This window comes from Rhinoraja longicauda, chromosome 9 (assembly GCF_053455715.1).
Source record: "Rhinoraja longicauda isolate Sanriku21f chromosome 9, sRhiLon1.1, whole genome shotgun sequence".
Taxonomy (NCBI): Eukaryota; Metazoa; Chordata; class Chondrichthyes; order Rajiformes; family Arhynchobatidae; genus Rhinoraja; species Rhinoraja longicauda.
Window position 1 is genome coordinate 4390116 of NC_135961.1, and position 27646 is coordinate 4417761.

The 27646-nt window shown below is 46.3% G+C and overlaps 1 protein-coding gene across 1 annotated transcript in view; it reads right to left on the reverse strand.

The window, feature by feature from the left end:
* The window catches only part of LOC144596888 (rho guanine nucleotide exchange factor TIAM2-like), a 95036-nt gene that overhangs the window by 15619 nt on the left and 51771 nt on the right, over positions 1–27646 (reverse strand). The window contains exons 13-16 of the mRNA XM_078405754.1: positions 13270–13449; positions 8590–8658; positions 6731–6856; positions 1821–1929 (exon numbers count right to left, since the gene is read on the reverse strand). Coding sequence (XP_078261880.1) covers positions 1821–1929; positions 6731–6856; positions 8590–8658; positions 13270–13449 — 484 coding nt within the window. The remainder of the gene's footprint in view (positions 1–1820; positions 1930–6730; positions 6857–8589; positions 8659–13269; positions 13450–27646) is intronic.

Sequence of the window (27646 nt, forward strand, 5' to 3'; positions counted from 1 at the left end):
ATAAGTTTATTGGCCAAGTATGTGCACATACAAGGAATGTGCCTTGGTGCTCCGCTCACAAATGGCAACACGAACATACAGTTAACAATTAAGAGTAAAGCATAAACACATCAAAACAATAAGGATACAACATTTCGGTCTAAACATGTGGGTGGAAATAAACCAGAGCAAAAAAGAAGAAGGGTCTCGACCCAAAATGTAACCTGTTCCTTCTCTCCAGAGACGCTGTCTGACCCGCTGAGTTACTCCAGCTCTTTGGGGTATAGTTTTGCGCTGCCAATCTTATTGTGGACCTAGCAATTATTTAATCCGTACTTTCTCAGTTACCAGAATGCTGTAACATTATATTCTGTACTCTCGCAGTTTTTCCCTTTGCACTGCCTCTTCTACTTGAGTATGGCACAATCATATGTGTGCACAGTATAATTTGATTGGATAGTATGAGGACAAAGCTTTTCACCATGTCTCATAGAATCATAGAGTGATACAGTGTGGAAACAGCCCCTTCGGCCCAACTCACCCACACCGGCCAACAATGTCCCAGCTACCCCAGTCCCACCTGCCTGCACTTGGTCCATATCCCTCCAAACCAGTCCTATCCATGTACCTGTCCAACTGTTTCTTAAACGATGGGATAGTCCGAGCCTCAACTACCTCCTCTGGCAGCTTGTTCCATACACCCACCACCCTTTGTGTGAAAAAGTCATCCCTCGGATTAGGCTTGTATACACTGGAATTTAGAAGGATGAGAGGGGATCTTATCGAAACGTATAAGATCATTAAGGGGTTGGACACGTTAGAGGCAGGAAACATGTTCCCAATGTTGGGGGAGTCCAGAACCAGGGGCCACACAGTTTAAGAATAAGGGGTAGGCCATTTAGAACGGAGATGAGGAAAAACTTTTTCAGTCAGAGAGTTGTGAATCTGTGGAATTCTCTGCCTCAGAAGGCAGTGGAGGCCAATTCTCTGAATGCATTCAAGAGAGAGCTAGATAGAGCTCTTAAGGATAACGGAGTCAGGGGGTATGGGGAGAAGGCAGGAACGGGGTACTGATTGAGAATGATCAGCCATGATCACATTGAATGGCGGTGCTGGCTCGAAGGGCCGAATGGCCTCCTCCTGCACCTATTGCCTATTGTCTATAACATGCTGCCGAGGGGTGGTGGATAAGGCAGGTATGATGGTGGCATTTAAGAGACTGTTGGACAGGTATACGAATATGCAGGGACTGGAGAGATTAGGTTACAGATAGTCATGGCATCGTGTTTGGTACAATGTGGGATGAAGGGCCTGTTTTTTGTGTTGCACTGTTTTAAAATGAGACAATCTTGCACAAGCAACCTACACAATCTCAACTCCCAAAATGTATTAGCTTTTAGTTTAGTTTTAGAGATACAGGGCGGAAACAGGCCCTTCGGCCCACCGAGTCCGCGCCGCCCAGCGATCCCCTCACATTAACACTATCCTACACACACCAGGGGCAATTTGTACATTAATACCAAGCCAATTAACCTACAAACCTGTACGTCTTTGGAGTGTGGGAGGAAACCAATGAACTCTGAGAAAACCCACGCAGGTCACGGGGAGAACAGAACGTACAAACTCCGTGCAGACAGCACCCGTGGTCGGGATGGAACCCGGGTCTCTGGCGCTGCAAACGTTGCAAGGCAGCAACTCTACCGCTGCGCCACTGTGTTTCTGCCCTGTTCTATTCTCAAACTATCATACAAGAGCTAATCTTGCACAAGCAACCAACACAATCTCAACCCCCTAAAATGTATTAACTATGAACGAACTAATAACTAATATTTATATCTTACCTCTTTCCAAAACCTTCTGAGCCTTTCTGTGGTTTGCACAAAAGCCACTGTAGAGCTTGAAGTGATCAGCATAATACAGGAATGAACCACCCAGGGAAAACAAGAGTTTCTGAAAGAGAAACAATTAAGGGCATGTTATTTGAAAATAGCCTCTGTGTTCCTTCAGCCGAAGGTGTGAAACATTGATTCTGTCCAATAGACAATAGACAATAGGTGCTGGAGGAGGCCATTCGGCCCTTCGAGCCAGCACCGCCATTCAATGTGATCATGGCTGATCATTCTCAATCAGTACCCCGTTCCTGCCTTCTCCCCATCCCTCCACATGTGGTCACACACAAATGGCCTGAAGTGAGACAGACACAAAATGCTGGAGTAACTCAGCGGGACAGGCAGCATCTCCCGATAGAAGGACACACAATGCTGGAGTAACTCAGCGGGACAGGCAGCATCTCCCGATAGAAGGACACAAAATCCTGGAGTAACCCAGCGGGACAGGCAGCATCTCTGGATAGAAGGACACAAAATCCTGGAGTAACTCAGCGGGACAGGCAGCACCTCTGGATAGAAGGGAATGTGTGACGTTTTGGGTCGAGACCCTTCTTCAGACTGAGTGTCAGGGGAGAGGGGGACACAGAGATTTGGAAGGGTAAGGTGTGAAAGCAAGAGATCAAAGGGGACGTAGATTAAAGGAGAATGTAGAATAGATCATTGTTAGGGAGGAGAAGATGACAAAGATACAAAGCTAAAATTTAATCAGGGGGCAGTCAGACTGGTCGGAGAACAAGGATGGGGGAGGGATGGAGAGAGGGAGAAAGCAAGGGTTACTTGAAGTTAGAGAAGCCTATGTTCATACCGCTGGGTTGTAAGCTGCCCTGACCTCCAGCACAAAACTACCCCATGAATCAGAACTAAAACTGGGAGCACATCATACATGTGTAGATGCTGGACCACTCCGAAGATAGACACAAAATGCTGGAGTAACTCAGCGGGACAGGCAGTATGTAGGACGGAATTTTGTGCTAATCCCATACCCTATATCTGACATTACTCAGATGGGCACAGAACAAGTCGGTTTATTGAAGGCCGTATCGATGGACATCGGGAAGCAGTCTGAGGAGACCCAAACTGCTTCAACAAGCCAGAGTAACTATAGGATTTTTATATCCTCATGACACAATGGTTACTTGTGTGGTTGAAATAAACCATTAATCAATGTCTCTGTAACATTCCATTGTTGCCTTTCCCCAGAGTTAACTTTAATTTTGAAATTAATTCTGTTAAAATTAACAGAGTTAATTTTGGACATTACTGAAGTAACATGGAAAGATTTCAATTCTGGGAGAAAAGGTGCAGACAAAATTGCTAACTAAGTCTATGCAAGGTTTTCCCAAATGCACATGACTATACAAACTTTGAGCAACTTAATTGAGCAATTAAGATGTCAACTATTTACTTAGCCTGTTAATAATTAATTGTTTTATTGCCATGTACATGTTTAATAATACAATTATAAGTTGCTCACTGTTTATACTGTTGCTGGCCTGCCTAAAATAATCTCTACAGTTTCTGGTGAAACTGTACAAATCTTCAGTATTATGGAAGTTATGGAGCCAATGTAAATTGTGCAAAAAAGAATGGTCCTGTGTACAAAGTGCAAAAAAAGCCAAATTTGTGCAGCTTTAATTTTAAAAAAAATTAAAAAGGGGGATCTTATAGAAACTTACAAAATTCTGAAGGGGTTGGACAGGCTAGATGCAGGAAGATTGTTCCCGATGTTGGGGAAGTCCAGAACAAGGGGTCACAGTTTAAGGATAAGGGGGAAGTCTTTTAGGACCGAGATGAGAATGTTTTTTTTCACACAGAGAGTGGTGAATCTGTGGAATTCTCTGCCACAGAAGGTAGTTGAGGCCAGTTCATTTGCTATATTTAAGAGGGATTTAGATGTGGCCCTTGTGGCTAAAGGGATCAGGGGGTATGGGGAGAAGGCAGGTACGAGATACTGAGTTGGATGATCAGTCATGAACATATTGAATGGCGGTGCAGGCTCGAAGGGCCGAATGGCCTACTCCTGCACCTATTTTCTATGTTTCTATGTTTTTAATCTTACGTTTCCTGTTGTTTTGAAAATCTCTCTCCCATGTAGCTAACAAATAGACACCATAGATGTCAATGTCACTGTTGGGAGGATTGATTCTACTCGCTAAATGGTGTCCCCCTCGTTGAAAAGGTCGTTTGTTTGTTAATCTTTGGGAGACTTGCCTGCTAAACACAGCGACAAAGAGCGGCTGTAATCCCAAGATTGCAACAGATAGGAACCTAGACAGAGCTGCAATACAAAAGATGCCGACTGCGTTCCTTGGAGGCTGATAATTCAGTGGGGCAAGGAATGGCAAACGGAAGTGAACTCTGGTTCAGTATGAAGTGCTGTACTTTAGTATGTCAAACCAGCACATGACTGGCACAGTAAATGGTGGAGCCCTGGAGTGTGTTGCAGAAGAGAGAGATCTGGGAGTGCAGGTGCATGGTTCCATGATCGTGGTGAGTCAGGCAGACACTATGGTGAAGAAGGCAGTTGGCATGCTGCCTACATTGGGAAGACCATTGAGCATACAAAAGCTAGCACGAGATAATTGGCGAGTCTGCGCTTGGCGTATCTTTGTAATTCTGGTTGCCCAGTTACAGAAAGAATGTTATTAAGTTGGAAATGGTGCACACAAGATTCATCAGGATGCTAGCTTGGTTTGCGGGCCTGACTAAAGGCTGGTAGACTAGGACTTTTCCCTTTGGAGCAGAGGAGGCTTATTGAGGTGTTGAGCTTCTTGAGGTGCACATGTTCATGAGGGGTATGGTTAAAGAGAATGCTCACAGTCTTTCGTGGTAGAAGAATCGAAACATAGAGGGTATAGGCTTAATAGACAATAGACAATAGGTGCAGGAGGAGGCAATTCGGCCCTTTGTGCCAGCACCACCATTCAATGTGATCATGACTGATCATTCTCAATCAGTACCCCGTTCCTGCCTTCTCCCCATACCCCCTGACTCCGCTATCCTTAAGAGCTCTATCTAGCTCTCTCTTGAATGCATTCAGAGAATTGGCCTCCAAAGCCTTCTGAGGCAGAGAATTCCACAGATTCACAACTCTCTGACTGAAAAAGTTTTTCCTCATCTCAGTTCTAAATAGCCTACCCCTTATTCTTAAACTGTGTCCCCTTGTTCTGGACTCCCCCAACATTGGGAACATGTTTCCTGCCTCTAACGTGTCCAACCCCTTAATAATCTTATACGTTTCGATAAGATCTCCTCTCATCCTTCTAAATTCCAGTGTATACAAGCCTAGTCGCTCCAGTCTTTGAACATATGACAGTCCCGCCATTCCGGGAATTAACCTAGTAAACCTACGCTGCACGCCCACAACAGCAAGAATGTCCTTCCTCAAATTTGGAGACCAAAACTGCACACAGTACTCCAGGTGCGGTCTCACTAGGGCCCTGTACAACTGCAGAAGGACCTCTTTGCTCCTACAACTGCAGAAGGACCTCTTTGCTCCTAACAACTGCAGAAGGACCTCTTTGCTCCTAACAACTGCAGAAGGACCTCTTTGCTCCTAACAACTGCAGAAGGACCCTCTTTGCTCCTAACAACTACAGAAGGACCTCTTTGCTCCTAAAAACTGCGGAAGGACCGCTTTGCTCCTAAGGTGAGTGTGTAGAAGTATCGACTGCAGAATACTTATGAATGGCGGGATGAAGGGAATCCATTGTCACACACAGATGTGTGATGGGTTTTTTAGGCTACTGTTGAAAATACATATTCTTTTTTTGGCTGTTCAGTTTAAGTGGACACTTAAAAACTGGCTGCACATACATGTAGATATGGATCAGAGTGATGGAATGGATTTCCATGAACATATAAAAGGTGAGTTCTCGTTCACTTAATAATTTCAGAGTCCGTTGCAAATCCAAGGCACTGTTTGAGTTGGAAATGTTCAGTTAACAAAATAAGCTGAATTAAAGAATGAAATCAGAGTGCACCAGAGAAATTAATCCAAAACTTTGTACCATCATTGGATTTCTTAACATGTGCAGACATTTTAGAAGATAGAAACTCTTGAATAATTTTGCTCGCCCAGATTAGATATTATAACTCATTATTATAATCCAGCCTAGTATTACACACTCAGTTATCAAACTCTGTCTAGGAAGGAACTCCAGATGCTGCTTTACACTGAAGGCCAACACAAAATGCTGGAGCAAGTCAAGTCAAGTCAAGTCTATTTGTCACATGCACATACACGATGTGCAGTGAAATGAAAGTGGCAATGCCTGCGGATTGTGCAAAAAAAGAATTACAGTTACAGCATATAAATTAAAGTTAATACAGAGAAGACAAAATTTAGTCCCTGGAGTTATAATAGTTAACAGTCCTGATGGCCTGTGGGAAGAAACTCCGTCTCATCCTCTCCGTTTTCACAGCGTGACAGCGGAGACGTTTGCCTGACCGTAGCAGCTGGAACAGTCCGTTACTGGGGTAGTAGGGGTCGCCCATAATGTTGCTTGCTCTGGATCTGCACCTCCTGATGTAAAGGTCCTGCAGGGGGGCGAGTGTAGTTCCCATGGTGCGTTCTGCCAAACGCACTACTCTCCGCAGGGCCTTAGTGGTAGAGCGGGACAGGCAGCATCTCTGGATAGAAGGAGCGGGTGACTTTTCAGGTTGAGAAAGGGTCTCGACACGAAATGTCACCCATTCCTTCCATCCAGAGAAGCTGTCTGTGCTGCCCAGTTACTCCAGCAATGTGTGTGTTTATCAGACACTGTCAACAGCAATCAGTATTAGTTGTTATCAAGCAACACATCACAACCATTTTTAAACTTACTTTTTCCTCATTTTGCAAACAACTATTCCCCACTTACTTTAAATTGGGATGGAGTTTCCAGCTTGTTGAAGTCAGGTGATAAGGCAATACCATCCTCGAGGGTCTGCAGAAACATCTTCTGAAACTGGAGCATTTCTGGCAGGCTCCCAAAGAGTGACTCCATCTGCAAGAACGTGAAAACAGAGAGCGTCTAATACTTTGTTCTGTGCAAACGCACATTCATAGAAACATAGAAGATAAGTGTGGAGTAGGCCAGTCGGCCCTTCGAGCCAGCACCGCCATTCAATATGATCATGGCTGATCATCCACAATCAGTACCCCGTTCCTGCTTTCTCCCCATATCCCTTGATTCCGTTGGCCCTAAGAGCTAAATCTAACTCTCTCTTGAAAAAAAATCCAGTGAATTGGCCTCCACTGCCTTCTGTGGCAGAGAATTCCACAGATTCACAACTCTGGGTGAATTTTTTTTTTCCTCAACTCAGTCCTAAATGGCTTACCCCTTTATTCTTAAACTATGGCCCCTGGTTCTGGACTCCCCCAACATCGGGAACATTTTTCCTGTCATTTGTCTGAACATCAGATGGCACAGGATCTGTGAATGCTTCTTCAAGATGACCTGCAGGGTTCCCGATTAACCTGAATCAAGAGCAGATTAGTGCTTGTGGCAGCAAGAGGAATAAAGCATTAGTGCCAAAGTTAACTGGCGACCAGGACAATGAACTAAAAGGACTGGACAAGCTAGATGCTGGAAAAATGTTCCCAATGTTGGGGGAGTCCAGAACCAGGGGCCACAGTCTAAGAATAAAGGGGGAAGCCATTTAAAACTGAGGTGAGAAAAAAACTTTTTCACCCGGGGAGTTGTGAATTTGTGGAATTCTCTGCCAATTCACTGGATGAATTTAAAAGAGAGTTAGGTAGAGCTCTAGGGGCTAGCGGAGTCAGGGGGTATGGGGAGAAGGCAGGCACGGGTTACTGATTGTGAATGATCAGCCATGATCACAATGAATGGCGGTGCTGGCTCGAAGGGCCAAATGGCCTCCTGCACCTATTTTCTATGTTTCTATGTCACTCTGAATACTGTTAAAATGGGAGATTTAATCTTGAAGCATTTCAAAAGTTGACCAACAGCATAAAATCATATTATCTATATACTAAAACTCTCGTTTGTTTGTTTGTTTGTTCCTGAACTACAGCCGAAACGGTACGCGATAGCGCGACAATTTTAGGCCCACCTTACTCACCGACGTCCTTTTGGTGCTAATGGAAGAAGTGTGGCGGACACGGAGCTGTCCGTCCAAGAATGAGGCAGCACACTGAGTTATCCAACACCACTTTATTCCGTGTGTCGCACCCTCCTTCCCGACTCTCTTATCTCCTGCTCTTGGACTCCTCGTGACCTCTCACGAGCCTCTCACGAGCCGAAGGTTATGTACTGTGTGGCCCACCACCAGGGGCCGCTACATGACCCCCCCCCCCCCCCCCCAGAACCAGAGGCGCAGAAATGGTCAGGCAGCTGGACGAGGCGGCCGGGCCTTGTACGCACGTTCCCGTGCAAAGGAGTCCTGCCCTGTAAAGGCAAATTAGGTTGGGCCCGAGATGGAGGATGCCCCCGACGACGGGGCTGGCCCTCTCGTACTGGCTCGCTCAGGTTCAAATGGGCCGGTTTTAAACGGGCCACCGATACCGTCTCTTGGCATGGACACAAAAGCTGTGTGTAAACGTCGACCAACTGTGGGCTCCTGCAGTAGGCCATGGGCCCAGTTAGTGAGTTAATCTAGTGAGTGAGTTCACCTCATGAGTTTAGCTTGGGAAGATCTCGAGTAGCCAAGACCAGTACGAGAAATACAGACCTAAAACTACCAGAGATGTGAAAGTAAATGAACATTCACACCATACCTCATCTTGCGTAAGGAAGATCTCATTCTGTAGGGGGTCCAGGTAGACATCAAAGAGACAGCTCAGATCCTTCAAAAGACAAGAGATTCCATTACCTACCACTCAAGCCATTATTCATCCTTAAGGTAATACAATACATCATTTGAGGGAATATTCATGTATTCGGCTATCCGTGAACATTGGATCCTCTCTTTAAACTTGCTTGTTTGCATGATGACGATGTCACTATTCATTGCCAATTTCTAATTGCGCCCAAATCGGAAGACAGCTAAGAATCAATTAAGAGCCCAGAGTCTTGAAGGACATTAATGAATAAGGTGGGTCTTTATTACAATACAGTACTTTCATGTTTACCACTAATAAGGCATTACAGATATAATTGATTAATTCAATAGACAATAGACAATAGGTGCAGGAGGAGGCCATTCGGCCCTTCGAGCCAGCACCGCCATTCAATGTGATCATGGCTGATCATTCTCAATCAGTACCCCGTTCCTGCCTTCTCCCCATACCCCCTGACTCCGCTATCCTTAACAGCTCTATCTAGCTCTCTCTTGAATGCATTCAGAGAATTGGCGTCCACTGCCTTCAATGCCAGTTGTTTGAATACCATTTGTTGCCTTGGTAGACTTTAACTCACATTTCTCCTGGTCATTGATATTAAACCTCACCAGTTTAGGCAGTAGCTTACCCACCATGTTACTGCACACCCATCTCAAGAACCAATTGACTTTGAGTGTTGGAAGGAACTGCAGATGCTGGCTTACACCGAAGATAGACACAAATTGCTGGAGTAACTCAGCGGGAGAGGCAGCATCTCTGGAGAGAAGGAATGGGTGATGTTTTGGGTCAAGACCCTTCTTCAGACTAAAGGGTCTCGACCCGAAATGTCACCCATTCCTTCTATCCAGAGATGCTGTCTCTCCCACTGAGTTACTCCAGCAATTTGTGTCTATCAATAAACTATGGGATTAGTTGCCAATAGGCTGTACAGTATAAAAATTACTATTTAACATGCTTACACCAAAATTCCTTCAGAATAATTTTGCAATGCTGCATTTTCCCCAAATTACTATAAAAGTAGACTTTAAAAATAACAGTTCAACAGAGCTTTATTTGTCATTCGGTACCAAGGTACCGAACGAAATTACATAGCAGTCATACACAAAAAAGAACACAAGACACATGACCCCAACACAAACGTCCATCACAGTGACTCCAAACACCCCCTCACTGTGATGGAGGCAACAAAACTTCCACTCTCTTCCCCACGCCCACGGACAGACAGCTCGTCCCCGACCGACCCGCACAGTCTCCGCAAGGGGATGGAAGTCCCCGCGGCCGAGCCGCACCGGGCGCTGAAACATCCCGTGGCCGAGCCGGGCGACGGAAGGCCCCGCGGCCGAGCCGTGCGCAGCTAAGTCCCGCGGCCGAGCCGCGCCGTGCGATGCTAGGCCCCGCGGCCGAGCCGCACCGGGCACCGCTAAGTAACGAAGGGTATCAAAAAAATTTGTGGCACGCAGTAAAGTGTGCAATTGATTGCATCGCTAAACAAGAACAATGTGAACAAGATAGACGCAAAAAGCTGGAGTAACTCAGCGGGTCAGTCAGCATCTGTGGAGAAAAGAAATAGGTGACGTTTCGGGTCGAGACCCTTCTTCAGACCGAGAGTCAGGGGGAATAGAAACGAGAGATATAGACGGTGACGTAGAGAGTTATAGAACCTGTTCCGTTTCTCCAGAGATGTTGGCTGACCTGCTGAGTTACTCCAGCTTTTTGTGTCTATCTTCGGTTTAAACCAGCATCTGCAGTTCCTTCCTACTTAACAATGTGAACTTATTCAGTTTTGAGTTCAGAAATACGGCCTAAGCTTTCAACGGGTTGAGAACATGCATGCATTCAATCTGCACCTCCTGGAATATACACTTTGTAGACTGAAGGGCAACGGAGTCATTTGGTTTACACACTAAACCCCTGGGAATTCGGTTTGGGAACAGCTCAGAGTGAGAAAATGGAAATTTCTTTTGTATTCCAACTGCGAGGAACTAATGAGGCAGGTTTGTGTCAGCCTCATTCCAGTTTCTAGCGGGACTAGGGGCAACAAATAAAATGTCCCCAATCTCAGAATTTGCCCCAATTGATTAAAGATATGGAAAAAGGACATTAATACGATGAGATTTTTCCCCAAGGTTTACATGAAGGTTATTAATAGAGAAAATGGGGGATTCACCCTGCTTCAGGCCGCAGTGATGTCATGAAGGCAGCGCCGATGTAATTAAGGCACCTTAATGCGGATACCGTGAAATAATTCTCTTAAAATCCAAAAGCAAAATTCCTGCTTTTGATGACCACAAAATGAGAAGAGGAACACGAGAATGTTCGGAACAATAGACAATAGGTGCAGGAGGAGGCCATTCGGCCCTTCGAGCCAGCACCGCCATTCAATGTGATCATGGCTGATCATTCTCAATCAGTACCCCGTTCCTGCCTTCTCCCCATACCCCCTGACTCCACTATCCTTAAGAGCTCTATCTAGCTCTCTCTTGAATGCATCCAGAGAATTGGCTTCCACTGCCTTCTGAGGCAGAGAATTCCACAGATTCACAACGCTCTGACTGAAAAAGGTTTTTCCTCATCTCCGTTCTAAATGGCCTACCCCTTATTCTTAAACTGTGTGGCCCCTGGTTCTGGACTCCACCAACACTGGGAACATGTTTCCTGCCTCTAACGTGTCCAACCCCTTAATAATCTTATACGTTTCGATAAGATCCCCTCTCATCCTTCTAAATTCCAGTGCATACAAGCCTAGCCGCTCCAGTCTTTCAACATATGACAGTCTCGCCATTCCGGGAATTAACCTAGTAAACCTACGCTGCACGCCCTCAATAGCAAGAATATCCGTCCTCAAATTTGGAGACCAAAACTGCACACAGTACTCCAGGTGCGGTCTCACTGGGGCCCTGTACAACTGCAGAAGGACCTCTTTGCTCCTCTGTATATCGAATCTGGTGTTCTGTGGGCTTTAGAAGATAAATAATCACATCTGTATAGTCTGAAAAGTTCAAATGTCACAATGGATCTATTTCATTAGAAATAAGGTAGCCCTATTAGGACATCAGTTGGGACTCCACAATAAGAATCATTGTTTGGGCTCGTTCTCACCTGGCGCACAGCTAACAATGGCCTGTTTCCTTTATCATCATTACTTTTTTGCTTATCTTTCATTCATTTGTTCTGTATCTACTTTCAGTTTCCCTTTCACCTGGCTCGCAGTCTGAAGAAGGGTCTCGACCCGAAAGGCCACCTATTCCTGTTCTGCAGAGATGCTGCCTGTCCCGCTGAGTTACTCCAGCGTTTTGTGTCTGTTTTCAGTTTAAACCAGCATCCGCAGTTCCTGCCTATACAATAAGAATCATTCTACTTGGGCAGGAGTGTGGAAAGAGCAGCCTTTCCATTCCTGATCGCTATTTAGAGGCTTGCACTGTAAAATACATTGTAAATCAATAAGATAGACACAAAAGGCTGGAGTAACTCAGCGGGTCAGACGGCATCTCTGGAGTAAAAGAATAGGTGACGTTTCAGGTCAAGATCCTTCTTTGTTGATTTGTAATGACACTCAACACCAAATACTTCAGTAGCAGTCCGTGTGAAAAGAGATGAAATAGTCAAGAGAGGCTTCTCTGTGGAAATGGATCTAAGCAAGTTTAGTTTTGTTTATTGTCACGTGTACCGAGGTACAGTGAACAGCTTTTGTTGCGCGCTAACCAGTCAGCGGAAAGACAATACGTGATTATAATCGAGCAGTTCACAGTGTCTGGATGCATGATAAATCAAAGATAAATAAAGTTGTACAGGGCCTTGGTGAGACCACACCTGGAGTATTGTGTACAGTTTTGGTCTCCTAATCTGAGGAAAGACATTCTTGCCATAGAGGGAGTACAGAGAAGGTTCACCAGATTGATTCCTGGGATGGCAGGACTTTCATATGAAGAAAGACTGGATAGACTCGGCTTGTACTCGCTGGAATTTAGAAGACTGAGGGGGGATCTTATAGAAACATATAAAATTCTTAAGGGGTTGGAGAGGCTAGATGCGGAAAGATTGTTCCCGATGTCCAGAACCAGGGGTCACAGCTTAAGGATAAGGGGGAAGTCTTTTAGGACCGAGATGAGAAAACATTTCTTCACACAGAGAGTGGTGAGTGTGTGGAATTCTCTGCCACAGAAGGTAGTTGAGGCCAGTTCATTGGCTATATTTAAGAGGGAGTTAGATGTGGCCCTTGTGGCTAAAGGGATCAGGGGGTATGGAGAGAAGGCAGGTACGGGATACTGAGTTGGATGATCAGCCATGATCATATTGAATGGCGGTGCGTACAGGCTCGAAGGGCCGAATGGCCTACTCCTGCACCTATTTTCTATGTTTCTATGTTTCTAAAACATTTCGTGCAAGGTAAAGCCAGCAATGTCGGATCAAGGGTCAACAATGAGGTAGACAGTCGTTCAGCCCTGCTCTCGGCTTGCGGAAGCACGATTCAGTTGCCTGATAACGTGTCAGAGGTATCATGAGAGCAGGCTGTCAAGGAAGCATGTCAAGAAAACTACGAAGCCAGCAATTATTTTAGAAAGCTTAATTTCATTGACAGCAATACACACATGCTATTCATCTAACCTCCCCACTTACCTTTACGTAGGATTTCTCTGTGTCTATTAGTTCGTGGATAACTTTCCGAAGTCTTTCTGCATCGGACAGATGCCGTGTCAGTGGTCTGAGAGGCTGACCGAGGCCTTCCTTCTGCCCCGCCATATCAGAAGGGTGCAGATCGTGTAAGCTTCGACAGAAGGTGCTAACGTGCTCGACACTCTGGAGGAAGGAACGAACAGGCGGTAAACAAAACAGAGTAACAGGCTGTGGTCCAGTGCCATAGTGAGGCCCACCGGAAATTGGAGGAACAGCACCTCATATTTCGCCTGGGCAGTTTGCAGCCCGGCGGTATGAACATCGACTTCTCCAACTTTAGATAGTTCCTCTGTCCCTCTCTTCCCCTCCCCCTTCCCAGTTCTCCCTCTATCTTCCTGTCTCCACCTATATCCTTCCTTTGTCCCGCCCCCCTGACATCAGTCTGAAGAAGGGTCTCGACCCGAAACGTCACCCATTCCTTCCCTCCCGAGATGCTGCCTGACCTGCTGAGTTACTCCAGCATTTTGTGAATAGAGTCACAGGCTGACCAGCTTTCAGAACTTAACATTCCAGCTTTGTTTCAGTTCCTATTGAATTGGTACAGCACTGAATTGCTGAGGTATTTATTCTTAAAAAAAGGAGAAGTTTGAAAGATTGAAAATGGAATAATAATGTTGAGGGTTGTTGTATGAACTGGGTTAGGTGAGCCCCCTGCAAGGTGCACCTGAGACCAACTAGCCAAAAGGTTTCCATCTTTGCCGTCATTCAGAAGCCTCAGTTTACAATGAAGATACAGGACTGGGTTTGTGAACACCCTCTCCATCCCTCCCCGATCCTGGGTCTCCAACTAGTTTCACTGTCCCCCCATATCTTTGAAGAAGGGTCTCGACCCGAAACGTCACCCATTCCTTCTCTCCCGAGATGCTGCCTGACCTGCTGAGTTTTACTCCAGCATTTTGTGAATAAATCCCTTCTTTGTATGCCTCGTTGTCACCTTCCCCATATCCAACAGTGATCTATTCTACATTTTCCTTGAACTTCGTCACCTTTGATCTCTCGTTTTCACACTCTCCCCTTCTTTATCTCCATGTCTCCCTCTCCCCTGACTCTCAGTCTGAAGAAGAGTCTCGACTATTATTGTTTGTTTGTTTTCTGTGTGTAGGCGTGCATGTGTATTTATATACACACATATGTATGTATGTATGTTTAGTTTAGTTTAGTTTAGAGATACAGCGCGGAAACAGGCCCTTTGGCTCACTGTGTCCGCGCCGACCAGCGAACTCCGCACATTAACACCATCCAACACCCACGAAGGACAATTTTAACATTTATACCAAGCCAATTAACCTTCAAACCTGCACGTCTTTGGAGAGTGGGAGGAAACCGAAGATCTCGGAAAAAAAACCCACGTAGGTCACGGGGAGAACGTACAAACTCTGCACAGACAGCGCCCGTAGTCAGGATGGAACCCGGGTCTCCGGCGCTGCATTCGCTGTAAGGCAGCAACTCTACCGCTGCGCCACCGTGTGTATATGTGTATATGTGAGTATGTGAACTTTTTTTTCTCGTTTATTATATTATTTACAAAGTACTATGTTTACATAGAAACATAGAAAATAGGTGCAGGAGTAGGCCATTCGGCCCTTCGAGCCTGCACCGCCATTCAATATGATCATGGCTGATCATCCAACTCAGTATCCCGTACCTGCCTTCTCTCCATACCCCCTGATCCCTTTAGCCACAAGGGCCACATCTAACTCCCTCTTAAATATAGCCAATGAACTGGCCTCAACTACCTTCTGTGGCAGACAATTCCACAGATTCACCACTCTGTATGAAAAAAAACGTTCTTATCTCGGTCCTAAAAGACTTCCCCCTTATCCTTAAACTGTGACCCCTTATTCTCGACTTCCCCAACATCGGGAACAATCTTCCTGCATTTAGCCTGTCCAACCCCTTAAGAATTTTGTAAGTTTCTATAAGATCCCCCCTCAATCTTCTAAATTCCAGCGAGTACAAGCCGAAGTACACATTCAGTTGTGCTGCTGTAAGTAAGAATTTCATTGTTCAATCTGGTACATATGACAATAAAACCCTCTAGACTCTTGACCCAAACCATCAACAATCTTGTCTATCCAGAGATGCTGCCTGTCCCGCTGATTTACTCCAGCTTTTTGTGTCTATCTTTTGTGAACTGCTTTACAGGTTGATAATTCTTTTGTGGAACAGTCTCCCAAAATAGACTCGCACTGAATTACTAGAAAGGTCTTGGGCTACAAACAGAGAAAAAAAATCCCATCTTCGAAAAAAGATTCAGGAGAAGGAAAGGGAAGAACTTTCTAGAGCAAAATCGCAAAAGTGCTGGAGGAGCTCAGCAGGTCAGTCTGCACCTGCGGAGGGAATGGGCAGACGATGTTTCAGGTCAGATCTTTGGCTTGGAGCCAGTTGAGTTTAATTTCAGTGACTCCATTAAGCTTTTCAGTAAAATAGCAATTTTTCACATTTTTTATAATTCTCCGATTCCAGTTGCTTTATACAGTTTCAACAAAAATGACTCACAAAGTACAATTTCTATCAAAACCTCCTAAGTTAAAACGGGTATCTTAGACAATAGACAATAGGTGCAGGAGTAGTCCATTCGGCCCTTCAACCCAGCACTGTGATCATGGCTGATCATTCTCAATCAGTACCCCGTTCCTGCCTTCTCCCCATATCCCTTGACTCCGCTATCTTTAAGAGCTCTATCTAACTCTCTCTTGAAAGCATCCAGAGAATTGGCCTCCACTGCCTTCTGAGGCAGAGAATTCCACAGATTTACAACTCTCCGGGTGAAAAAGTTTTTCCTCATCTCCGTTCTAAATGGCCTACCCCTTATTCTTAAACTGTGGCCCCTGGTTCTGGACTCTCCCCAACATCGGGAACATGTTTCCTGCATCTAGCGTGCCCAACCCCTTAATAATCTTATAAGAAAATAACTGCAGATGCTGGTACAAATCGAAGGTATTTATTCACAAAATGCTGGAGTAACTCAGCAGGTCAGGCAGCATTTCGGGAGAGAAGGAATGGGCGACGTTTTTCGGGTCCCGAAACGTCACCCATTCCTTCTCTCCCGAGATGCTGCCTGACCTGCTGAGTTACTCCAGCATTTTGTGAATAAATACCTTAATAATCTTATAGGTTTCAATAAGATCCCCTCTCGTCTTTAGCATCAATTTCCATCAATTACTCTGTCCCATTAATTTCTTACATAAATGAAACTCAATACATTTTTGTTTCAATCTCGTAAGCCTTTTTCACTTATTGTACCAAATATTCAATAAAATTTACCTGAGTGAGAACAGGAATCCAACCTCTAAATATCCACATTGATTTTCCACTGTCTGGCTCCACTTCAAAGACAAAGACAATCCACTGCGCACTGAGCTAACTCAAGCACACCACACCCTGTTTAATGGTCCCCTTGGGAGCCAAGTCTCTTGAATAACAAAAAGGGGCATTTTCAGCAAAGAATAAATAATATTGTAGATGTATTGAAAAATATTTAAGAATTAGAACCAAGAGAAGTCAATATTGTGCAAAATATTCCAAACAGGAATAGAAAGAACAAGTTTGATTTATGTTGCAAATACTTTTATTATTGATTGGAGAAATCATAAAGGAACAGTCACGTATCTAAAAGTAATCCCTCAATTTGGTTGGAGTTGGTAATTAACCTAGTAGGTTTACTAGGTTAATGACCAGCGGAGTTCCGCAGTGCTACTCTTCACTTTGTATATTAACGATTTGGTCGAGGGGATTGAAGGCTTTGTGGCCAAGTTTGTGGATGATACGAAAATAGGTGGAGGGGCAGGTAGTGGAGAGATAGCAGGGACTCTGCAGAAGGACTTGGACAGGTTGGGAGAGTGAGCAGAGAAGTGGCAGATGGAATATAGTGTAGCAAAGTGTGGAGTCATGCATTTTGGTCGTAGGAATAAAGGCCTAGACTATTTTCTAAATGGGGAGAGAATCCAGAAATCGGAGGTGCAAAGGAACTTGGGAATGCTGGTGCAGGATTCCCAGAGTTAATCTGTAAGTCGAATGACTATAGATTTTTTTCAGAGGTTTACGGGTATAAGCTAACATTTCCTGAATTTGTGTAGACAATAGACAATACACAATAGGTGCAGGAGGAGGCCATTCGGCCCTTCGAGCCAGCACCACCATTCAATGTGATCAACTGCCCTGGACCTCTTGGCTAAGATCATGACTTGAAAGGGAAGCCAGAGGATTGGGAAGCTTTTAAAGACCAACTCAAAAGTTGGTAACTAAAAAGGCAATACAATACGGGGAGAAAAGATGAAATACGAAAGAGGTTGTAAATTTGGTCAAAAGGCAAAAGGTTTAAGAGGATGGAATCAGACCGAACCTTTGAGGAATATAAAGAGTGTCAAGTTAGGAAAAGGGGACGTACAACGAGATCTGGGTGTCCTAGTGCATCAGTCATTGAAAGGAAGCATGCAGGTACAGCAGGCAGTGAAGAAAGCCAATGGAATGTTGGCCTTCATAACAAGAGGAGTTGAGTATAGGAGCAAAGAGGTCCTTCTGCAGTTGTACAGGGCCCTAGTGAGTCCGCACCTGGAGTACTGTGTGCAGTTTTGCTCCCCAAATTTGAGGAAGGATATTCTTGCTATTGAGGGCGTGCAGCGTAGGTTTACTAGGTTAATTCCCGGAATGGCGGGACTGTCATATGTTGAAAGACTAGAGCGACTAGGCTTGGAATTTAGAAGGATGAGAGGGGATCTTATCGAAACGTATAAGATTATTAAGGGGTTGGACACGTTAGAGGCAGGAAACATGTTCCCAATGTTGGGGGAGTCCAGAACAGGGGGCCACAGTTTAAGAATAAGGGGTAGGCCATTTAGAACTGAGATGAGGAAAAACTTTTTCAGTCAGAGAGTTGTGAATCTGTGGAATTCTCTGCCTCAGAAGACAGTGGAGACCAATTCTCTGAATGCATTCAAGAGAGAGCTAGATAGAGCTCTTAAGGATAGCGGAGTCAGGGGGTATGGGGAGAAGGCAGGAACGGGGTACTGATTGAGAATGATCAGCCATGATCACATTGAATGGCGGTGCTGGCTCGAAGGGCCGAATGGCCTCCTCCTGCACCTATTGTCTATTGTCTATAAATAGCAGGACAGACAAAGGAGAGCCAGTGGATGTTGTATACCTAGATTTTCAGAAAGCCTTTGATAAGGTGCCACACGTGAGGCTGCTCAGGAAGATGAGAGCCCACAGTATCAAAGGGCAGATACTGGCATGGATAACGGGTTGGATGGATGACAGAAGGCAAAGAGTGGCAATAAAGGGGGGTGTTTCTGCTTGGCTGCCAGTGACCAGCGGAGTTCCGCAGTGCTACTCTTCACGTTGTATATTAACGATTTGGTCGAGGGGATTGAAGGCTTTGTGGCCAAGTTTGTGGATGATACGAAAATAGGTGGAGGGGCAGGTAGTGGAGAGATAGCAGGGACTCTGCAGAAGGACTTGGACAGGTTGGGAGAGTGGGCAGAGAAGTGGCAGATGGAATATAGTGTAGCAAAGTGTGGAGTCATGCATTTTGGTCGTAGGAATAAAGGCCTAGACTATTTTCTAAATGGGGAGAGAATCCAGAAATCGGAGGTTCAAAGGAACTTAGGAATGCTGGTGCAGGATTCCCAAAGAGTTAATCTGTAAGTCGAATCGGTAGTAAGGAAGGCAAATGCAATGCTAGTATTTATTTCAAGAGGGCTTGTGTACAAAAACAGGGATGTAATGTTGAGGCTCTATAAGGTGATGATCGGGCCACATTTGGAATATTGTGAGCAATTTTGGGCCCCATATCTGAGGAAGGATGTGCTGGCTCTGGAGAGGGTCCAGAGGAGGTTTACAAGAATGATCCCAGGAATGAGTGGGTTAACCTATGATGAGCGTTTGACAGCACTGGGCCTGTACTCGCTGGAGTTTAGAAGAATAAGGGGGGACCTCATTGAAACTTACCGAATAGTGAAAGGCTTGGATAGAGTGGATGTGGAGAGGATGTTTCCACTAGTGGGAGAGTCTAGGACCAGAGGTCGTAGCCTCGGAATTAAAGAACGTTCCTTTACGAAGGAGATGAAGCGGAATTTCTTTAGTCAGAGGGTGGTGAATCTGTGGAATTCTTTGCCACAGAAGGCTGAGGAGGCCAAGTCAATGGATAATTTTAAGGCGGAGATAGATAGATTCTTGATTAGTACGGGTGTCAAGGGTTATGGGGAGAATGGGGTTGGGATGGAGAGATTGATCAGCAATGATTGTAGACTTGATAGGCCGAATGGTCATATTCTGCTCAAATCACTGATTTAGATTTAGAGAGATACAGCGCGGAAACAGGCCCTTCGGCCCACCGAGTCCGTGCCGCTCAGCGATCCCCGCACATTAACACTATCCTACACACCCTAGGGACAATTTTTACATTTGCCCAGCCAATTAACCTACAAACCTGTACGTCTTTGGAGTGTGGGAGGAAACCGAAGATCTCGGAGAAAACCCACGCGGGTCACGGGGAGAACGTACAAACTCCGTACAGACGGCGCCCGTAGTCAGGATCGAACCTGAGTCTCCGGCGCTGCATTCGCGCTGATGAATTTAAGCGTCAGAGAGAGTCCAGGGGAAATAAGACAGGATGGAAGTTGGTGGCAAAAAGTGAACTTGACAATTTCTGCGCGAGTATACGAGGCCAAATTAATGTAGTCGAGAAAAGAGCAGGGGCTGTTTGCCAGGAAAGGCTTGGACCAAGAACTGTTCCATGCAGTCAACAAAACAGGCAAACAGAGCTGGGGGCTTTGATCTGCAAGAGGTGGGAAAAAAAAATCAAAAGAGAAGTTGTCGAGGTGGTCAAGATCTCGGCATTGGCCTCCATCCACCAAACCCCCCCCCCCCCCCCCACCCCCCAGCATTTGACTACACTTGTGCAATCATCATCGGTCGCAAGTTGATAGCTTCTTCACTTACTGCTGCCAGCAGGAATCAGTGGATACCAAACATTCACAAGCACCTCTCCCCTGTGAAGATGGCCCTCAAAGCCAGTTTCCACACCCTGACCGCCAATATAGTTGAAAACCAGCTCACTCCCAGGTCTACAACGATTGAAACTAAAGACAGACACAAAAAGCTGGAGTATATCAGCGGGTCAGACAGCATCTCCGGAGAAAAGCTTGAAAGGGCTCAGAGAGGATTTACGAGGATGTTGCCAGGGCTAGAGGGTGTGAGCTATAGGGAGAGGTTGAGTAGGCTGGGTCTCTATTTCACAGGAGGATGAGGGGAAATCTTATGGAGGTGTACAAAATCATGAGAGAAACAGGTCAGGTAGATGCACAGAGTCTTTTACCCAGAGTAGGGGAATCGAGGACCTGAGGACATCGGTTCAAGGTGAAGGGGAAAAGATTTAATAGGAATCCGAGGGGTAACTTTTTCACACAGAGGGTGGTGGGTGCATGGAACAAGCTGCCAGAGGAGGTAGTTGAGGCCGGGACTATCCTATTGTTTAAGAAACAGCTGGACAGGTACATGGATAGGACAGGTTTAGAGGATTATGGACCAAGCGCAGGCAAGTGGGACTAGGGTAGCTGGGACATTGTTGGCCGGTGTGGGCAAGTTGGGCCAAAGGGCCTGTTTCCACACTGTATCACTCTATGACTACAAGGAATAGGTGACGTTTCGGGTCAAGACCCTTCTTCAGACTGAGAGTCAGTGTAACGGGTAACAAGAAATAAGTCCCTCCTTTTTTCTTTCCCTTTTCTCCAGAGATGCTGCCTGTCCCGCTGAGTTACTCCAGCTTTTTGCGTCTCTCTTCGGTTTAAACCAGCATCTGCAGTTCCTTCCTACAATGATTGAAACTAAGAGCTTCCCGTATTTATTAAAGCTTGGTCTCAAAACAGGCAGTACATCTACACATTAACCATGAGTATATAATTATTTTTCACAACTTTGAAAGAAGTTAGAAATAAAACTACGCAATACTGGAAGGTACATCCATAATACAATTTCTGTTTTTTTTAAAAGCAGCAATTGGGATTGAGGAGAGTAACCACAGCGTGGAAACTTCGTCCCAACTTGCCGACACCAGGCAACATCTCCCAGCTACACTAGTCCCACCTGTCCGCGTTTGGTCCCTATCCCTCCAAACACGTCCTATCCATGTACCTGTCTAACTGTTTCATAAACGTTAGGATAGTCCCGGCCTCAACTACCTCCTCCGGCAGCTCGTTCCGTACACCCGCCACTCTTTGTGTGAAAAAGTCACCCCTCGGATTAGGCTTGTATACACTGGAATTTAGAAGGATGAGAGGGGATCTTATCGAAACGTATAGGATTATTAAGGGGTTGGACACGTTAGAGGCAGGAAACATGTTCCCAATGTTGGGGGAGTCCAGAACCAGGGGCCACACAGTTTAAGAATAAGGGGTAGGCCATTTAGAACGGAGATGAGGAAAAACCTTTTCAGTCAGAGAGTTGTGAATCTGTGGAATCACAACCACCACCCTTTGCGTGAAAAAAGTTACCGCTTCAGATTCCTATTAAATCTTTTCCCCTTCACCTTGAAACTATGTCCTCCGGTCCTCGATTCCCCTACTCTGTGCAAGTGACTGTGCATCATGGATAATTTCCAGTTGAAACCTTAAACGCATTATTCGCATCACTGAGCATTATATGAAGAAACAGACCCTTCTAATTAATGTGTTAACTATTACATTACATCATTTACTTTGGGAACCTGACTCCCTTCATTATTTCCTAATTATCAAAGCAGCTGATTCACCCGCAAATGTTGAAAGCATCTTTCATATTGAAAGCAACAGGGTCAAGTAGCCCCTTAGTTTTATAAACGACACCCTCTTGCTCCCTATCAGGTGTCCCAGTTTAATAGTAAATAAGTTCACAATTTTCTGAAATTGTTAACAGACGACGCATCAATAAAACGTCATTCTTGCTGTTTCCTGGCAGTAATAATATTATTGTCAGACGAGCAACAAAATTCAGTCACAAAATGCTGGAGTAACTCAGCAGGTCAGGCAGCATCTCAGGAGAGAAGGAATGGGTGACGTTTCGGGTCGAGACCCTTGTTCAGACAGAATTCAGTGATGTATAGCCAGTTTTCAGAGATAGACACAAAAAGCTGGAGTATTTAGATTTAGAGATACAGCGCAGAAACAGGCCCTTCGGCCCACCGGGTCCGCGCCGCCCAGCGATCCCCGCACACTAACACTATCCTACAACTACTAGGGACAATTTTTTTTTTAATTCATTTTTTTTAATTTAATTTTTTACATTTTGCCCAGCCAATTAACCTACATACCTGTGCGTCTTTGGAGTGTGGGAGGAAACCGAAGATCTCGGAGAAAACCCACGCAGGTCACGGGGAGAGCGTACAAACTCCGTACAGACGGCGCCCGTAGTCGGGATCGAACCTGAGTCTCCGGCGCTGCATTCGCTGTAAGGCAGCAACTCTACCGCTGCGCCATATCTCAGCGGGTCAGACAGCGTTTCTGGTGAAAAGGAATAGGTGGCGTTTCGGGCTGTGACCCTTCTTCAGACCAACCCAGAAACATCACCTGTTGCTTTTCTCAGGAGATGCTGTCCGACCCGCTGAGTTACCCCAGCTTTTTGTGTCTACGGTTTAAACCAGCATCTGCAGTTCCTATCCAGTTTTCGTTGATTATTTTCATACTGCCATCTGCCATTCAAGAAATAAAATCAGATAATCCCTGTGGACGATGATGAGGTGACGCAGTAGCTCGTTTTAACTCTTACAGTCAGACCAAAAAACCTGCAAGAGGTTGATGACTCACCAGGTCAGGGCATCTTGTGGAGTGAACAATGGGCTGCTGCTCCCTCCTGCTTTGTTTTGCCAGCCAGGGTGAGTCCCCGGACTACGGTTGCCAACTTTCTCACTCCCAAATAAGGGACAAAAGGTGGCGCCCCACGTGACCTCACCCAGCCAGCGGCCATGTGCTTCTGCTCCGCCAATGGCGGCTGCCCGGGCCGGGAGGCAGTTAGCTTAGGTGGCACCCGGGCCTCTGGGCCTACACAATCCGGGCCTACAGCGGCCCCCGGGCTTGCAGTATCCGGGCCTACAGCGCCCCCTGGGCCTCATAGGGGACAAGGGCGGCCCCGTATGGAACAAACGAATTTAGCCCAATATGCGGGATGTCCCGGCTAATACGGAACAGTTGGCAACCCTACCCCTGACATTAAGTCTCTTCTTACTAGATGCAGGCATAGATGCGATGATCCCTGGGCAGCCCAAGCATGGTCTGAAGAAGGGTCTCGACCCGTAACGTCACCCATTCCTTCTCTCCAGAGTTGCTGCCAGTCCCGGCTGAGTTATTCCAGCATCTTGGGTCTAATCTATGGCAGCACACTTGTACAGAATGAATGCTAAGGAGAATTCCATCCTGGCACACTAACATGGAGCTTCAGTCTGAATGAAAACCATCTCCATTGGGTTACTTCAGGATACGTGGAAAAAACCCCACGTGTTTCACACACAGTTTTTTAATAAATACTGAATTACCAAACCTCTCTTTCCTGGCCATGCTTTGCAGCCTGGAGATTTGGAATGGTACTGCCAGCTACCATTGCCATCAAAGTGAGCACGCTGGCAAAGGCAGGACTGGAAGGAGCGATCTTGCAGGTAGTTGAAAAGATTGCTGAAGACAGACACAAAATGCTGGAGTAACTCAGCGGGTCAGGCAGCATCTCTGGAGAGGAGGAATGGGTGACGTTTCGGGTCGAGACCCTTCTTCAGACCCTGGCCAAGATTGCTGGTCACGGTGGCGCGGCGGTAGAGTTGCTGCCTTACAGCGAATGCAGCGCCGGAGACCCGGGTTCCATCCTGACTACGGGCGCCGCCTGTACGGAGTTTGTACGTTCTCCCCGTGACCTGCGTGGGTTTTCTCCGAGATCTTCAGTTTCCTCCCACACTCCAAAGACGTGCAGGTTTGTAGGTTAATTGGCTGGGCAAATGCAAAAATTGTCCCTAGTGTGTGTAGGATAGTGTTAATGAGCGGGGATCGCTGGTCGGCGCGGACCCGGTGGGCCGAAGGGCCTGTGTCCGCGCTGTATCTCTAAACTAATCTAAACTCAGGATCGCAACTAGTCACTGGGTTGGGGGGAGAGGAATAACCAAGATAAAGCAGGTCACGCGCCCAGCACACCTCCTCGAGCTGTGAAGTGAACCAGCAGTGAGAGAAGCACAGTTTAATCGAAACGTATACGATTATTAAGGAGTTGGACACGTTAGAGGCAGGAAACATGTTCCCAATGTTGGGGGAGTCCAGAACCAGGGGCCACAGTTTAAGAATAAGGGGCAGGCCATTTAGAACGGAGATGAGGAAAAACCTTTTCAGTCAGAGAGTTGTGAATCTGTGGAATTCTCTGCCTCAGAAGGCAGTGGAGGCCAGTTCTCTGAATGCATTCAAGAGAGAGCTAGATAGAGCTCTTAAGGATAGCGGAGTCAGGGGGTATGGGGAGAAGGCAGGAACGGGGTACTGATTGAGAATGATCAGCCATGATCACATTGAATGGCGGTGCTGGCTCAAAGGGCCGAATGGCCTCCTCCTGCACCTAATGTCTATTGTGTATTGCCTATTGCTGGCTCAAAGGGCCGAATGGCCTCCTCCTGCACCTAATGTCTATTGTGTATTGCCTATTGCTGGCTCAAAGGGCCGAATGGCCTACTCCTGCGCCTGTTGTCTATTGTCTATTGAACATGCAGACAACACGCGGTAATGAAAGAGGCTGCCTGAGTGAAGCCTAATGAAAGCTGCAAAACATCCTGCACTCCATCAACCTGAACCTCGACAAATAATTATCTGAATGAAAGCAGCCTCTGTAACTTGACACCAAGACCCGTAAATAGTCCCAAAGTTAATGAAAGAAATTGAAGCTCTGGCATGCATGCAGCATAGATTTCACACACAACCAAGGCAACATCAGGCTCCAGCCGAGATGAAGGACTGGAATCAAAAGCCGTTGGCAACGTTTTAAATCCGTGAACAGATTTGTGCATATCCATTTGCTGCTCACGGCCTTGGTAACTCGATTACAGCGGTAATTCTGCCTCTGCCACCACTCTCTGAAGAGATGCAGCAGGTTTACGGTGTGATTAAAACACACACCTCCAATGAATTCAGGAAACTACTACGTAGCAAAATAGGGCGGCACGGTGGCGCAGCGGTAGAGTTGCTGCCTTACAGTGCCGGAGACTCGGGTTCGATCCTCACTACGGGTGCTGCCTGTACGTTCTCCTACTGTGACATTATTCCCGGAATGGCGGGACTGTCGTATGTTGAAAGACTGGAGCGGCTAGGCTTGTATACACTGGAATTTAGAAGGATGAGAGGGGATCTTATCGAAACGTATAAGATTATTAAGGGGTTGGACACGTTAGAGGCAGGAAACATGTTCCCAATGTTGGGGGAGTCCAGAACCAGGGGCCACAGTTTAAGAATAAGGGGTAGGCCATTTAGAACGGAGATGAGGAAAAACCTTTTCAGTCAGAGAGTTGTAAATCTGTGGAATTCTCTGCCTCAGAAGGCAGTGGAGGCCAATTCTCTGGATGCATTCAAGAGAGAGATGGATAGAGCTCTTAAGGATAGCGGAGTCAGGGGGTATGGGGAGAAGGCAGGAACGGGGTACTGATTAAGAATGATCAGCCATGATCATATTGAATGGCGGTGCTGGCTCGAAGGGCTCGAAGGGCCGAATGGCCTACTCCTGCACCTATTGTCTATTGACTTGCATGGCTTTTCTCCGAGATCTTCGGTTTCCTCCCACACTCCAAAAACGTATTGGTTTGGAGGTTATTTGGCTTGACACAAGTGCTAATTGTCCCTATAGCAGATTTTATTTAAATTAAATTGGATGTTTCTTGCAGAACAACAAGCAACAGGGGAAAAAAATATTGCCACATTACTTATCTCAGTGCAGTTGTAGACGATACAAAGTGGATATTATGGTCAACCAACCTAGGAGTATTTCAGTCATACACCAGGACTGACCAATACTGCAATATTGTGCAAATTGTTGGTTGTGCAATACAAGGCCCCTACTGCATTGTCTTTGCCTGGTGCATCAGTGCCAGGTGCTATGCCACACTCTCACACACTGTTTTTGAATCCTTCTCTGGCAAGGAGAGATGACACAGAGATCAAGGCCGCTGCAAGAGCTGGAACTAGGTTTGCCAACTGTCCCATATTAGCCGGGACCTCCCATATATTGGGCTAAATTGGTTTGTCCCATAAGGGAATGCCCTGTCCCATATTAGGCCCGGGGGGGCACTGTAGTCCCAAACACTGTAGGCCCGGACAGTGTAGGCCCGGGGGCCGCTGTAGGCCCAGACAGTGTAGGTCCGGACAGCTTAGTCTGTAGGCCCAGGCGCCGCCTAACAGAGGTTGCTTAGCAACCCGCCTCCCGGCCCGGGTGGCCGCCATTGGTGGCACGTGAGCACGTGGCTGCCGGCTGGGTGAGGTCACGTGGGGCGCGGGGCGGTGACGTCACCTTGTCCCGTATTTGGGAGTGAGATAGTTGGCACCCCTAGCTGGAACGCACAGAAGGAGATATACTTTCGAGAGGTCAGGGAATTGAGGATTATGGGAACAAAGGTTTCAGTTTAGTTTAGTGTCATGTGTAGCAAAGCTTTTGTTGCGAGGAAGTGAGATCTGGGGCAGATCAGCCATGATTGCAGGGTGGCACAGCGGTAGAGTTGCTGCCTTACAGCGCCGGAGACCCGGGTTCCATCCTCACTACGGGTGCTGTCTGCACGGAATTTGTACGTTCTCCCCGTGACCTGCTTGGGCTTTCTCCGAGATCTGCGGTTTCCTCCCACACTCCAAAGACGTGCAGGTTTGTAGGTTAATTGGCTTGGTAAATGTAAAAATTGTCCCTAGTGTGTGTAGGATAGTGTTAATGTGCGGGGATCGCTGGGCGGCGCGGACCCGGTGGGCCGAAGGGCCTGTTTCCGCGCTGTATCTCTAAACTAAACTAAATGGTACTGCAGGTATTTATTCACAACATGCTGGAGTAACTCAGCAGGTCAGGCAGCATCTCAGGAGAGAAAGAATGGGCGACATTTTGGGTCGAGACCCTTCTTAAGTCTGAAGAAGGGTCTCGACCCGAAACATCGCCCTTTCCTTCTCTCCTGAGATGCTGCCCGACCTGGTGAATTACTCCAGCATTTTGTGAATAAACACCTTTGATTTGTACCCGCATCTGCAGTTATTTTCTTACACTAAATGGTACAGCAGCCTCGGGTAAGAAGCAAATGCATGATGAAATGTCAAAATTGACAATAGGCCAAGCAAGATGCATCACTCACAGTTAAGAT